Here is a 13097-nt window from a genome sequence, read left to right on the forward strand (position 1 = left end):
AGTTTAAGAATGGGAGACATTTGCCTCCTTGAGCTAGTTTAGGTAAACCTAAGAAGTGCCAAAAGCCACAAGGCTTTGATCCGCTTACCTTCTTGAATGTGAGAACCTGGTCAGGGTCAACTATGATCAAATCTGTCTATTAGAGTCTGCCAAAGGAAGGCATAGCCTTTAGGCTATTACTTGTTGTGAATATTTACTCCAGAAGTATGCTTTCAATTTTGCTTACTTGTCATTTGGTCACTAATAAGTATGACTGTTTTTTTTTTTTTATTCAGATGTTAATGGAAAATATTGTATTGTATTCATCCAGCATTGTTTCTTCTAAGTATGGTCCAGACAATATAGAAAGCCTGTTTGGACAGATGCATAGAAGAATTAAGAAATAAAGTTGCAGTGTGTATATATAAATAACTTCCCATGTATTAATCTTTTGGCCTTTGGGCTTATAATCTGTGAGTCCATCATACCTGTTAAATTTGTGAATAATTTAGACAGATTAACACTAAAGAGTAGAAGACTCTGTACTTCTTACACTTGTTTTTTCCTTTTAAATGGACTTTTAGCTCTATTGTGTCTTACCCTTCAAAGCGTCCAGTTTCCAGGAGCCTAATTGGTTGGACCATTGTTGTGTCTACGATGGGTTTTACATTTGATCATAGTCTATAAATATGTCGAACTTTCTTTGGTAGGGAACCATGGATGATTTAATACTTTTAGGAATTTTAACGTAGCTTCAGAGTGTGCTGTGGAAGTCTGTTTGTGTCACTTGACAAAAATAGAGATTGAATGCAACCAATCCCAGTGTGACTTTGTTTTTGCTGAGTAACATTATCAGTAATAAAAAAAACTTGTAAAGTGTTTTCCCTCCAAATTACAACTTTTAACTATAAATTACACAGCTCAGATACATTAAAGACTGGGAAACCAAAATGTATGATCTATTTCAGAAAAAAACATTAATCCTCCTGCCAGCTGACTACCAATCCTGCACTGAAATTCATCGGGTGTGCCACCTTTCCAAGCCTCCTTTTTACTTTCCCAGCTTTGGTCCCTGTAGGAAGTTGGCTCTGGATATACTATCTCAAAGTGAGAGATAGTGTGCACAGAGTCCAAGGGTTCCACTTAGAGGTGGATAGTGGCAAAATTAGATAATACAAATGCTCTGTTTTATGGTAGCGTGGTTGAGCAGTAGGCTTATCAGAGGGTAGCGTTAAGCATTTGTTGTACACACACAGACAATAAATGGGGAACACACACTTAAAGACAACTCCAGGCCAATAGGTTTTTATATAGAAAAATATATTTTCTTAGTTTATTTTTAGAACCACAAGATTAAAAAATAAGGTAAGTACATAAAATGCAAGGTACTTCACACAGGTAAGTATAGAACTTTGATGTAAAACAGTAGTACACCCAGTTTTGGTTAAAATGTCAATACGGTATTTTAAAAGTGGACATTGTGCAAAAATCAACAGTTCCTAGGGGAGGTAAGTATTGGTTAGTTTTTCAGGTAAGTAAAGCACTTACACAGTGAGTCTCCTGGGCATAGGTAGCCCACTGTTGGGGGTTCAAGGCAACCCCAAAGCCACAGCACCAGCAACACAGGGCCAGTCAGGTGCAGAGGTCAAAGGACCAAATAGCCCAAATAGTCCAAAAGGCTCAAATAGCATAAGCGCCTATGGAGAACAGGGGTGGTCTGGTTCCAGTCTACTAGCAGGTAAGTACCTGCGTCCTCGGGGAGCAGACCAGGGGGGTTTTGTAGAGCACTTGGGGGGACACATGCAAGCACACATCACACCCTCAGTGGCACAGGGGCGGCCGGGTGCAGTGCGCAAAGTAGGTGTCGGGTTTGCTGTAAACATCAATGGAGATACCCGGGGTTCACTCTGGCGATGCAGGCAGGGCACAGGGGGGCTTATCAGGCCAGCCACTGACTGGACTAGGATGAGGGCCGCCTGCTGGTCACTCCTGCACTGGTAGGTGGTTCCTCTCGGTCCTGGGGGTGCAGTGCTTGGTCCATGTGTCGGGTTCCTTTGTTACCAGGCAGTCGGGGGGATCCTCTGGATCCTCTATGCAGGCGTCGCTGTGGGGGTGCAGGGAGGTCGACTCAGGGTGTCCACGTCGTTGGAGTCGCCTGGGCGTCCTCTCTGCTGTGTTGGTTTCTCCAAACTCGAGCCAGGGGCATCGGGTGCAGAGTGTGAAGACTTGCGCTTCTGGCAGGAAGTGAGAGTCTCTTTAAAGTTGCTTCTTTGTTGCTGTTTCTGGACAGAGCCGCTGTCCTCTGGAGGTTCTTGGTCCTTCAGGTGCAGGTCAGCTCTGGGGGGGGCAGTAGCCAATGGCTACTGTCCTGGAGGGTGGCTCCACCTTCTTTGAGCCTCCTCCCTGAGGGGAGTGGGGCACATCTCTATTCCTATTGGGGGAATCCTCCAAAACCAAGATGGAGGATTTCTTAAGGCAGGAGTCACCTCAGGGGCTGTCCTGACTGCCTGACTGGTGGGTGACTCCTCCTTGTTTTTCTCATTATCTCCTCCAGACATGCTGCCAAAAGTGGGGGCTGTGTCCGGAAGGGCGGGCATCTCCACTAGCTGGGATGCCCTGGGGCGCTGCAACAACAGGCATGAGCCTTTGAGGCTCACCTCCAGGTGTTACAGTTACTGCAGGGGGGGGTGAGAAGCACCTCCACCCAGTGCAGGGTTTGTTCCTGGCCACAGAGTGACAAAGGCACTCACCCCATGTGGCCAGAAACACGTCTGGTTGTGGCAGGCTGGCAGGAACTGGTCAGCCTAACACTAGGATTCAAACTGGTATACAGGGGGCATCTCTAAGATGCCCTCTGTGTGCATTTTTCAATAAATCCCACACTGGCATCAGTGTGGATTTATTGTGCTGAGAAGTTTGATACCAAACTTCCCAGATTTCAGTGTAGCCATAATGGAACTGTGGAGTTCATGTTTGACAAACTCCCAGACCATATACTCTTTATGGCTACCCTGCACTTACAATGTCTAAGGTTTGGCTTAGACACTGTAGGGGCATAGTGCTCATGCAACTGTGTCCTCACCTGTGATATGGTGCACCCTGCCTTAGGGCTGTAAGGCCTGCTAGAGGGGTGACTTACCTATGCCACCGGCAGTTGGTTGTGGGCATGGCACCCTGAGGGGAGTGCCATGTCGACTTAGTCTTTTTCTCCCCACCAGAACACACAAGTTGAGGCAGTATGCATGTGCTTGGTGAGGGGTCCCCAGGGTGTCATAATACATGCTGCAGCCCTTAGAAACCTTCCCTGGCCACAGAGCCCTTGGTACCAGGGGTACCAGTTAAAAGGGACTTATCTGTGTTCCATGGCTGCGCCAATTGTGGGAACAAAAGTAAAGTTTAGGGAAAGGACACTGGTGCTGGGACCTGGTTAGCAGGATCCCAGCACACTTTCAATCATAACTAGCATCAACAAAAGGCAAAATGTTAGTAGCGAACTGTCACGTAGGTTCTTATTATTCTAATGAGACTACTGGATTTTGAGCAGCAGGATCGTCCGCGGTGTGGGAGACTGAGTCTAACCCACTGCGGGTGACACCTTTCGCTCTATATCCGGGTTTTGCTCTGGCTAACTAGCAGTGCCTCATCTCTACCAGACGATAGTGATGATTGGGCAGCCGAGCACATGACATTCTAGGCTTCTCAGGGAAGTCGTGGTCACTCAGGTCACATCCAGTTCTCTCATTTACAATTCAGTCCCATATATAAATGACAAACAGAGGCAGTATATGTTTTGATAATGAGTTTAATAAAATGACTGCATCTTAGATAGCAAAGCGTGAGCTGCAATAACCAGGACGACACAACATGACAATATTAAAATTGTGACGAAAAGAGTGAAGCATAAAAACAATGCTAACATATTGTCACTATGATCGATGGACTATTTCCTAGCTGGGTTGTAATTTGAGCACAGCATGTTAAGCTCTAATTCTGCCTTTCATGTTCCCCTGGGAAGACATCAACCCCCATACCTGAGCAAAGGCCTGTGGTCTGCGTTAGCATCTGTAGCTCAGAAATCAGCATACAGTTGTGGTTTCCTGGCTGGAATCTCCCTCTAACGTGTAAGGGACAAGGAAGTGTTTATATAACAACACAGCTGATGTTCTGAGAAAATGTCCCTACGTAAGGATGTGTATTTTCTACAAATGTTGGACACTAAACTTCTACCACGTTCACCGGCAATGTACCGAACTGTAGCCTTGAATGAAGCACAGAGTGATCAAGAATGTCTTGTTTGAGAACAGAGTGCTGGGCTAGTCAAAAACAGTTAGATAGATGAAAATAAAGCAAGACCATAAAAAATGGTTATTGTAAAAATAACAATGCAAAGCCGAATAAAATATATCTAGGTTAAAGTGCACAGCAGCCTAGTGTGTTAAAATAACGTGCATGGAGCTACAACTAAAATGGCTACACAACATAACCATGCAAAGGGAGGCATTTCCCTACAGTCCCCTAGAACACAGTCTCCTCATCCAAACCAACAACCTGACCTATCATTGACAACAATCAGTGGCCTGTGTATCAATGGCCTCCCTGGACATGCTATTGGACATCCAGACCAGACAGAGCAAACATAAAGATGTCCGTGAAAGAAAATCTTCATGCCTCCCATTTAACCCTCTTGGCATCCACAAACGTTGGGGCTGCCATCTGCCATCCATCACCATAATAGGGTATGCTGCTTGGCTATGTTCTGTCTCCTACCTAACAAATCATTGTGGTCTCCAAAGCAGTATTACAACATTTAAACTTGCTACCAATGGTTCTTCCTATGTGCCACAGCTTGCAGAAAAGTATCCTTACTGCTTGCTGTGGTCATATTCAATTGAAATATTGCAATAGGTATACTGTGGTCTGATAGTCCGGATCAGGTCATGGATATCATAGTTATAATATAAAACAATCAACCCACATTACATGGCTCTGTTGTGCATACTTTGTCATTCCCTGGCTTCTACCTTCCTATGAAAGAACAAACAACAACACTCTCTTCTGAGTACAAAGATACATTTTAACAGCATATGTATTGAACAACACCTGCAAATTCCGGCAACCAAAACCAATCACCCGAAAGGCATTATCTCTCTTGTCAGAATAATCATTGTAATTACTAATAAGCAGCAAAATCATTTGCCCCTCCTCCTGGTCCTGCCATCAGCAGCTCAATAAAATTGTATTTTTTAAGTCCTTTGCAGCAGAAATTAAACGTATTCCTCCCTACTGATACTATGCCCAATTAAATTAAATGCTAATTCACTAAGCCTTTTCTAATATATGCTGTCTGGACAAAACTTACATTGCCAGTTATAGATCAATAGCAAAAGCTTTTGCAAATTTACAAAAAAGGAAATCTACACTCTATGCTGTAATTTATAAACACATTCTGATTCAGACTGTCTTCTGCCCCCTCTAAGAGACTGAATCCTAGTCACTATTGTGGGCATGGTCAGAATATAAGCAGACACCAAAGATCAGCAGAGATCATTTTATTAGACTCTCTTCCGCATCACCCAGTACAACTGACCAGGCTCCAGAGTGTGAGTATTTATCAAAAAGCCTTGCATTTGATGTCCCCTTCTTGGTAAACAATAGTTACATCATTTCCCTACCATCATACACTTCTGAGCCATACAAGCTGGTTATTGGGGTTCCTTGGATGTAACCTTATCCCAGTTTCTCTTCAATGTCCATTTCTGCCCTCTGAATGTATTAAATCCTTTGGTCTTACCTGCTTCAATTACACAGAAAACAGCGCAGTGATCCTCATGTTCCTGGACCTTAATGACACTACATCTGCGATGTTGGCACCTTACTTAATCGCCTACTGGATGACCATTATTCATCCTAGGCTCAAACTAAGTAAAACAGAAATACTCTGTAGAAAATATGGACTGAAACAAGAGATCCCAGCCTGGCCTAAACATCTACAACTGGTACCTCTGCAACAGACAGTACTCTTGTATCATAACCCTGGGATCTTATACTTGAATTATTTTGATCGTGCACAGACTTCCACCTTCTCACAGGCAGGTGATCGAATAGATAACTTGTGTGGAATTGCAATGCATATGTTTTCTGGTATTCCACATAGTGGACAGATGTCGTTCTAGTGGGCAGATGTCATTCTTTCTTAAGCTGCAGTGATCACATGAGTATTGGCCCATTACTTTGGGAAAATACCAGTAACTAAGTATTGTGTTCTGGGCTGTATTGGTTTTGTTTCCCTTGTATGAACATCCCACAGACTTCTAGCGCGATTGAATGAAATCAGGTTTCTCCCATCTAGGGAGCCCTGTATTTAGAATGTGCCAGTACAACACAATAAAATACGAGCTAATTGTAGAGCGAACAGCTGCCTCCTAAGAGTTGTCCCAGCAGTAGCAGAAAGCTCATGACCAAGGATACCTAATAGCCAAAGAGGCTAGACACCCATTAGGCAGGAATCAAAAAGCAACGTTTTGAGATTCTTTCTGAAAACAGGTTCAGAGGGGCGGCTTCACAAGCCAAGAGGAGGAGCATTCCACAACTTGGAATCCCAAAAGACGAACTATCTACCTCCTCTTCCGGCCTTATGCAACAGTTTGAAGTTATTAGATCTCAGTGATCTAACTTTCAAATAGAACTTCAATCACATTCTAAGATAAAGAGGACCTTTGTGAGCAAAGGCCCTAAAAACAAAGATGAGCTCCTAGAATTAAATCTTCTAAACGACTGGGCGCTAGTGAAGGTGTCGAAAGTGACTAGACACTAAGTGGTTGGCATAGTCCAACTGGGACGTAACCAGAGCATGGACTATTGTTCTAGGAAATTCCTCAGGAATGAGATGAAGCATTCTTATAAAATAATTGCTATTTATGCTCTTTTTTACCTTATTGGATGCTGTATTAAAGAAGGTTGTGACACAAATTAGTCTTTCTTATCTTTGGGGCAGATCGAGAATTCCTTCCCTGTTTGATTCCTTGCGCTCTTTTCTTACTTACTTACCACTCTCTCTAGGTAATTCTGTGCTCTTAATTTCTCAGAAAGAGGTTCTTCTTGTGTTTTAAATTCTAAAACTTAGGTTATGAGCTTGCCTGGCTGTGGCTATGCATATATTAAAAGCACTTTGGACATGGCAGATCCCAGCCATGTTGTAATGCTTTGCTTGGCATTATAGTGGTATTATTTTTGGGTTTTAACTCCCTTACTACTCCAGACATTTAAATTTGAAAGTACAAATTTCTCTGTTAACATTTCTTTCACCTTTTTATGGTCGAGCGTGCAAGACCTCTGGCCTGTTTTAATCTCTGTGGACTTTTTACCACGCCCACTCTTGTTTCATTTTTTGTTGTGCTTGTTTTAAATGCTTAATTTTTAATGGTGCATTTTGTGAAATGTCCCTCCTTTGCTGAGTTGCCACATAGGCGATTTCACCAAGTGAACATTTTTGTTGGCCATCACACTACGTCACGCTTCCACCTGTTACACCTGTGATGGCCCCTCCTCCGGTTCCAGTTTGCCTTCCATCCCAGCCGCGATCCTTTCTAGACATCCACGCAGGGAGCCAATAACTCTTGCGCTCACCGCGGCCGTGGCACTTTGATTTGGCTTGCTTATGTCAACTGTTTTACTTTTCCTTTTCTATTTATGTGGCAAGAAAAGTCCAGTAGGAATTTACAAATCTAATAGCTCTAACTCGAGCAAACGCGAGACCCCTTACATTACAAATGCTTGTTTCAATATTGTGTTCTCCAATGCAATATTGTTTCAATATTGTGTCTCGTTATATAGATCAAGGAAACTTTGGGATAGCTTTGAGAAATGCCTGCAGAAGAGTAAACCCGAGTATAATAAACGCTAATTCCTGCACTCCTCATAACCTAGGAGTATCTTCATCTTGCCTTGTAACAAATAAGAATGGAAACCCTTCCGATGCATTAAATGCGACATCTCTATTTGGCGGACATTTAATTTTTTACCTATACACACTTCCCCTCTTCTTAATTTCTTCTTTTTCGTTCTGGGGCATCTACTTAATGTCTTTTCAGTTTTGTACCATTATTTGGCTGCTATATAAGACGCTCATAGAGGTCATCTACACTACAAGGACCGACCTACAAGGGGTCATCTAGCTTTTCTTGGACCTACAAGGGGTCATCTAGCTTTTCTTGGAGACTTACATCGACTGTGAACTTTCCCAACCCTCGTAATTCAGCTTGCACTTCGAGGCATTGTTTACCTGAGAAAACTATACGGTCCAGTCCAGCAGATTGTACATTCCAATCACATACCTTCAATCCTGTTTTATGTATGATGCCCTGTACTTTCTTGCAAAACGTAATAAAACGTTTGGAGAAAAAAAATCTTTCACTCAATAAATGTTTTTAATATTTATTTGATAGTGATTTCAGTGTATTTTGTATGGCAACTTGTTTTTTTCTGTATGTTAAGCCAATTAAATGCTGTGGCTTGCCGACTGGCGCACCACTGTTGATTTCTGCAGCTTGAAATGTGTAATTTGAATGATAGTCACCGGTTGAAAAGGCAGCCTCTCAGATGAAATTTCTGATGAACCTTTCCTTTTTTTATGCCAGAGTTGCATCCCGGCGCCTTTAATGTCGAGGACAAGGGTAACCACAACCTCAGTTCCGGAGCTAGTGTTTCATCAAGTGAAAGAAGCCCCTTGACGAGGTAACTATTTCATATTCACTACCAAACGAATAGTGCATACATATGCACTGCCATACGAAAGGATCATTTTGTGGCCCAGTCCAGCAACAATTAAGGGGTTTAGTTTCCTTCTCGCGTTAAAAGCCTAATTCGTTGACGTGCTTTTCAAAATATTTGCAGGGAGCCAGGTATTGTTCTGCAGCTGTTGTTTTCCTGTCTGAAGACTCAATTGACATCTCAGTGAACCACAAATTAGCGCGTACAGCTGCTCTCACTAGGGCTACTTAAAGACCCCACAATAGAACTTGCCAGTAGAATGGCAGCCATAGTGCAGTTTTGAAGAAATAATGTGAACTATGTCTTCTCGTTGATATAGCTGGCGGTGTAGGCCATCTTGTGCTCAATGCACGCTTGTATTTCATTCATGGAGAGGATTTAAACGGGAGGATTTCATGTGACTGTGTAAACTTTTATGGTTCTTGGCTTTCTCAGACCAGTCAAAACTGTAGCGCTTTGTTAGGTGTCCCCCAAGTATTTGAGGTTTGTTGTGTGTTGAGGTGATTGTTGAGCCATCCTCCTTTGATTTGTTGCTAAGCTAATGTGTACAGTGAGGAATGTGCTAGGGGCCATTTTTATTATTTTATTTTTTTATTTCCTTGAAGGGAATGCTTTTGGTTACCTGGCAGACGAGTGAACCTGTGTTTTTCAGTGATGTCACAAAGAGCTACCGAGGTTTGTTTTATATTTTGTGGAGTGATAAGCGTTAGAATTTGTTGGCACAGTGTTGTGGCATCAGTGAATGCATTGGCAGTCTGTACCTTGCATTGTGGGTAGCGCTGTGTTTTCTGTTTAATTCTATGGGCCACTGCTTTTTGCTCTGAGTTTGTTGTGTCGGGTGTGGTATCAATCTTTGCCACTAGGATTCCAGGCTGAGTATTAATGTATTTGTTTACTTTGTGTTTCCACGTGTTTCCTTCTTTTAAATTCTCTCTCTGTATTGCAGAGCACTTCTTTGCCTCTGCTGTGCAGTTTGAGTATAGGTGTGACACTGGTGTGCCTAGAAAGGTTACTTGTGTTTTCTGCATGACACACTGCTGCGTTGCTTCAGAGCTGAGCCGTTTGCCTGCAGTACTGTATGAGGGCGACACATTGACATTGAATGGCTTTTGTTGCTGAGGTGGTCATGGAGTGTGATGTCATTAAGTGGGCAGTGTTTTAGACATCTACCTGATAACCGCCTCATGTGTCAAATTTTTTTTTATTTTTTTTTATTTTTGTATTTTTTACACAGAAGGAACACTTTCCTATTGGCTTACAACAAATATTAAATATGTTATTTTTTCAGTTTTTTAATGAAATTATGTTTAACCCTTTTTGTACCTTTTTGGTATTTGGCAGAAATTTAACATTTTCTATCACGTTTTAAAATGAGTGGGTTAATGAATTGTGGACTGTAGTCTAGAAATAATAATTCAAACCCTGTTTTTGTCAAATGGATAAAGCATTTTTCAGTTTACAATGAATCATATTTATGTATTGACTCCAAATGGCTGAGTTTGAGTGATCGGAGTTGGTAAATGTGAAATTTCCTGTCATCATCCATAGTAACATTCAGCATTACATGTACCTATCCTACAGTGCAAAATATTTAATTTTGGAATTGTTTATTGATAATTTGGGTATTTGCGTCTCTGCTGCTTTTCAGAGTTTCATTTATTTACATGTATTTGGCTTTTTCCCTGCCTTAACAGTAGACTGACACTTCGTACAATTCGTTTTTCATATCACATGATTATTTGTACACTGCAGTCTCTTAATGTTCCCTGAGCATCTGTCTTGTTGTGTGTGTGATTGGGTGCATAATAGTGATTTTGGCACATCAGCGGCGGGTGCCGCAAATCTCAAAGGGATGGGCTGGCAGGGAGACGGACAGGGTAATAAAATAATAATATATATTTTTTTTTTAAACTTACTGTTCCGTCATCGCCGCTGCCGGTCGCCTTGCTCCTCTGCTCTCCTGGTGTCCCAGTAGTCCCTGGGGCACCAGCACATGCTCCCCATGCAACCCTGCGCAACTCTCATGCTATGCCTAACATGAGAGCAGCATCAGGATTGGTTTGCCGCTCAGACTGTGTACTGGGGTCTGTGCAGTTTCTCCAACCCAGCTGTGCAACACAGTTGGGTTGGAGAAACCTAAGTGCGCATATCAGTTTGGCCAGCGTAAGACAGCCAGCCAAAGTGACAGGCGCACTTAGTGCACTCCACTTCGTCTCCCCCCACCAGCCCCCGCCCCTCCCCGCACATGCTGGCTGAGCCAGCAGCTGAAAAATAAAACAATAGTGGAATATTGTATTATTTTTCAGCTGCTGTCTCAGCCAGTGGTACGACGCACTCCTTTGCCATTGCGAAGGAGTCTCCCCGGTGACACATGCACCTATACATATGTCACATAATTTCTGGTGAATTATTCCCTGTTGCAGAAATGTGATCCTTGGAAGGTTCCAGCCTTTCTTAGAACAAGAACATTGATTTACTTTTGCTCAAACCATCGTGCGCACCAACCTTATGAACTCCAGTATTATAACAAAATACAAATTCACTTTTAGCAAAAGAATCAAGAATTAAGCCACATCAAATGTAATAAATGTCAACCTACACATATCCCTCAACCTGCAAAAATACACCAGCTGCATCTTCAAGCTAGAACAATCATAAAACTACTTACCAGAATTCACAAAATGTTAGATGGACATTACCCTCTTTTACAAAGGGAGAATACATACGATCTGCCTAATATTATAAGAATAAGCACCTTCCTTTTACATCCTCATCAAAATCAGGATTGGGCTATAGTTCTGTTTTGTGTCAAATTTAAAAGAGGAACCCTTACTGATGTTTTTCTTCCTAGTGGGATTTTTAACGACTCCCTCCATATCTGGATGTTTCCAACTCTTCGAGATGAACCCTCCCCCTTTTTCTCCTTTTCCCACCAAACACGGTGGCTATCTGTGGCTACAAAGAGCTCCATCTTCTTCCCAGGCATCTGTGTTCTCCATGTGGGACTCTCCTCCCCACCCATTGTACTGGTGGTAAGCAAAGGAGAACGCACCTGTCCATCGGTCCCATAGAGAACACTGCACTACCCCGCCCCATTGCCAGTGGCAGCCCACAAGGGTGATGAGGACCCAACCACCCCACAAAGGGGGCGCTGTGCTATCTCCGGGAAGCTCCACCATGTTCTGCCTAACAACCAGGTAAGGACTTCCTGCCTGCGGCGCAATGATGTTTTTCAACACTGCACTCTGCTTAAACATGATTATGTGTTCCTGGAGATTTTGAGTTTCGCTGCTAGCGATTTCGGGAATTTAATGGCTTTATCAGACAGAGAGGTTGTGTTTAAAGAAAAATGAGGCTTCTTTGAGAGTAGCTAATGCAGAGCAATTAAGTCCGGCTTTTCACAAAGGCCTGCTGTGGGTTTGGCTGTGCTTTGATCCATCCAGATTGTATACACATATATACCACTTAATTGAGCTCTGTGTCTTCATCATTTAAACTTTAATGAGGGTCATGAAATTTGTCTATCTTCATATTTATATGGAATTCCAGAACACTTTTGCAAGTAAGAAATACACTTTATTTTCCGTTAGTGTTTAGCTAAAAGCACACTGTCCCCTCCACTTACTTAAACAATCCTTAAAAGGATAAATGAAAAAGAGAAAGGAGTTAAACTAGGCAGGTAGTCAGAATCACATTAATTTGAGAGAGAATACTGCAGTGCTCCTTCAAGACTGCTTAGGAAATCCACACTGTGAGAGATTTATTTTCCACTCTGGCAAAGGATCTCTAAACAGGAGACGGTGCCATGGACATTTTTCCTGACGGGAAATTATTTATTACTTTAATTTTTTGGACTTCACTCACTGTTCCACAGAGGTTACTTTGTTTCATCCTTGTTTTCTCTGCCCTGTAACAACAATCCTGCTGATCACGTACTCAGTAATTGTCATATCAATGCCAAAAAAAGCATTGTCAAGCAGAGATTAGCCATTACGGGGTTATTCACAGAAAACATCTACATCCTGCCACTGGAAGTTGCAGGACATATAATTGTGGCATTACGTGTTACAAAGATTGGAGTCTATGGAAAAAAATATCCTTGTTTTTAAGTCCCGCTACACCTCCAAATGTCCATAGATGTGGTTAGTTTTAATCCTTACATCTAAAGGTTGGAGAACGGAGAAGACTGTTTCCAAGAGAGTGCTTGTACGAGAAGGCTGTTTCACAGGAGGGACAATGATTCAGCAAAATATCAAACTCTGACTCTCATGTAGTGGAGTCATTCACTGAGCTTCAATGTGCAATTGTGGAAGAGACGTTATACAGGGTCTCTGCTAACACCTACAGTG

The 13097-nt window shown here is 42.5% G+C and overlaps 1 protein-coding gene across 1 annotated transcript in view; it reads left to right on the forward strand.

Moving 5' to 3' along the window:
• Window positions 1–13097, forward strand: part of KIZ (kizuna centrosomal protein) — a 737711-nt gene that overhangs the window by 492737 nt on the left and 231877 nt on the right. The window contains exons 13-14 of the mRNA XM_069236553.1: window positions 8616–8712; window positions 9354–9517. Of these exons, the coding sequence (XP_069092654.1) occupies window positions 8616–8712; window positions 9354–9517 (261 nt within the window). The remainder of the gene's footprint in view (window positions 1–8615; window positions 8713–9353; window positions 9518–13097) is intronic.

This window comes from Pleurodeles waltl, chromosome 5 (genome assembly GCF_031143425.1).
Source record: "Pleurodeles waltl isolate 20211129_DDA chromosome 5, aPleWal1.hap1.20221129, whole genome shotgun sequence".
NCBI lineage: Eukaryota > Metazoa > Chordata > Amphibia > Caudata > Salamandridae > Pleurodeles > Pleurodeles waltl.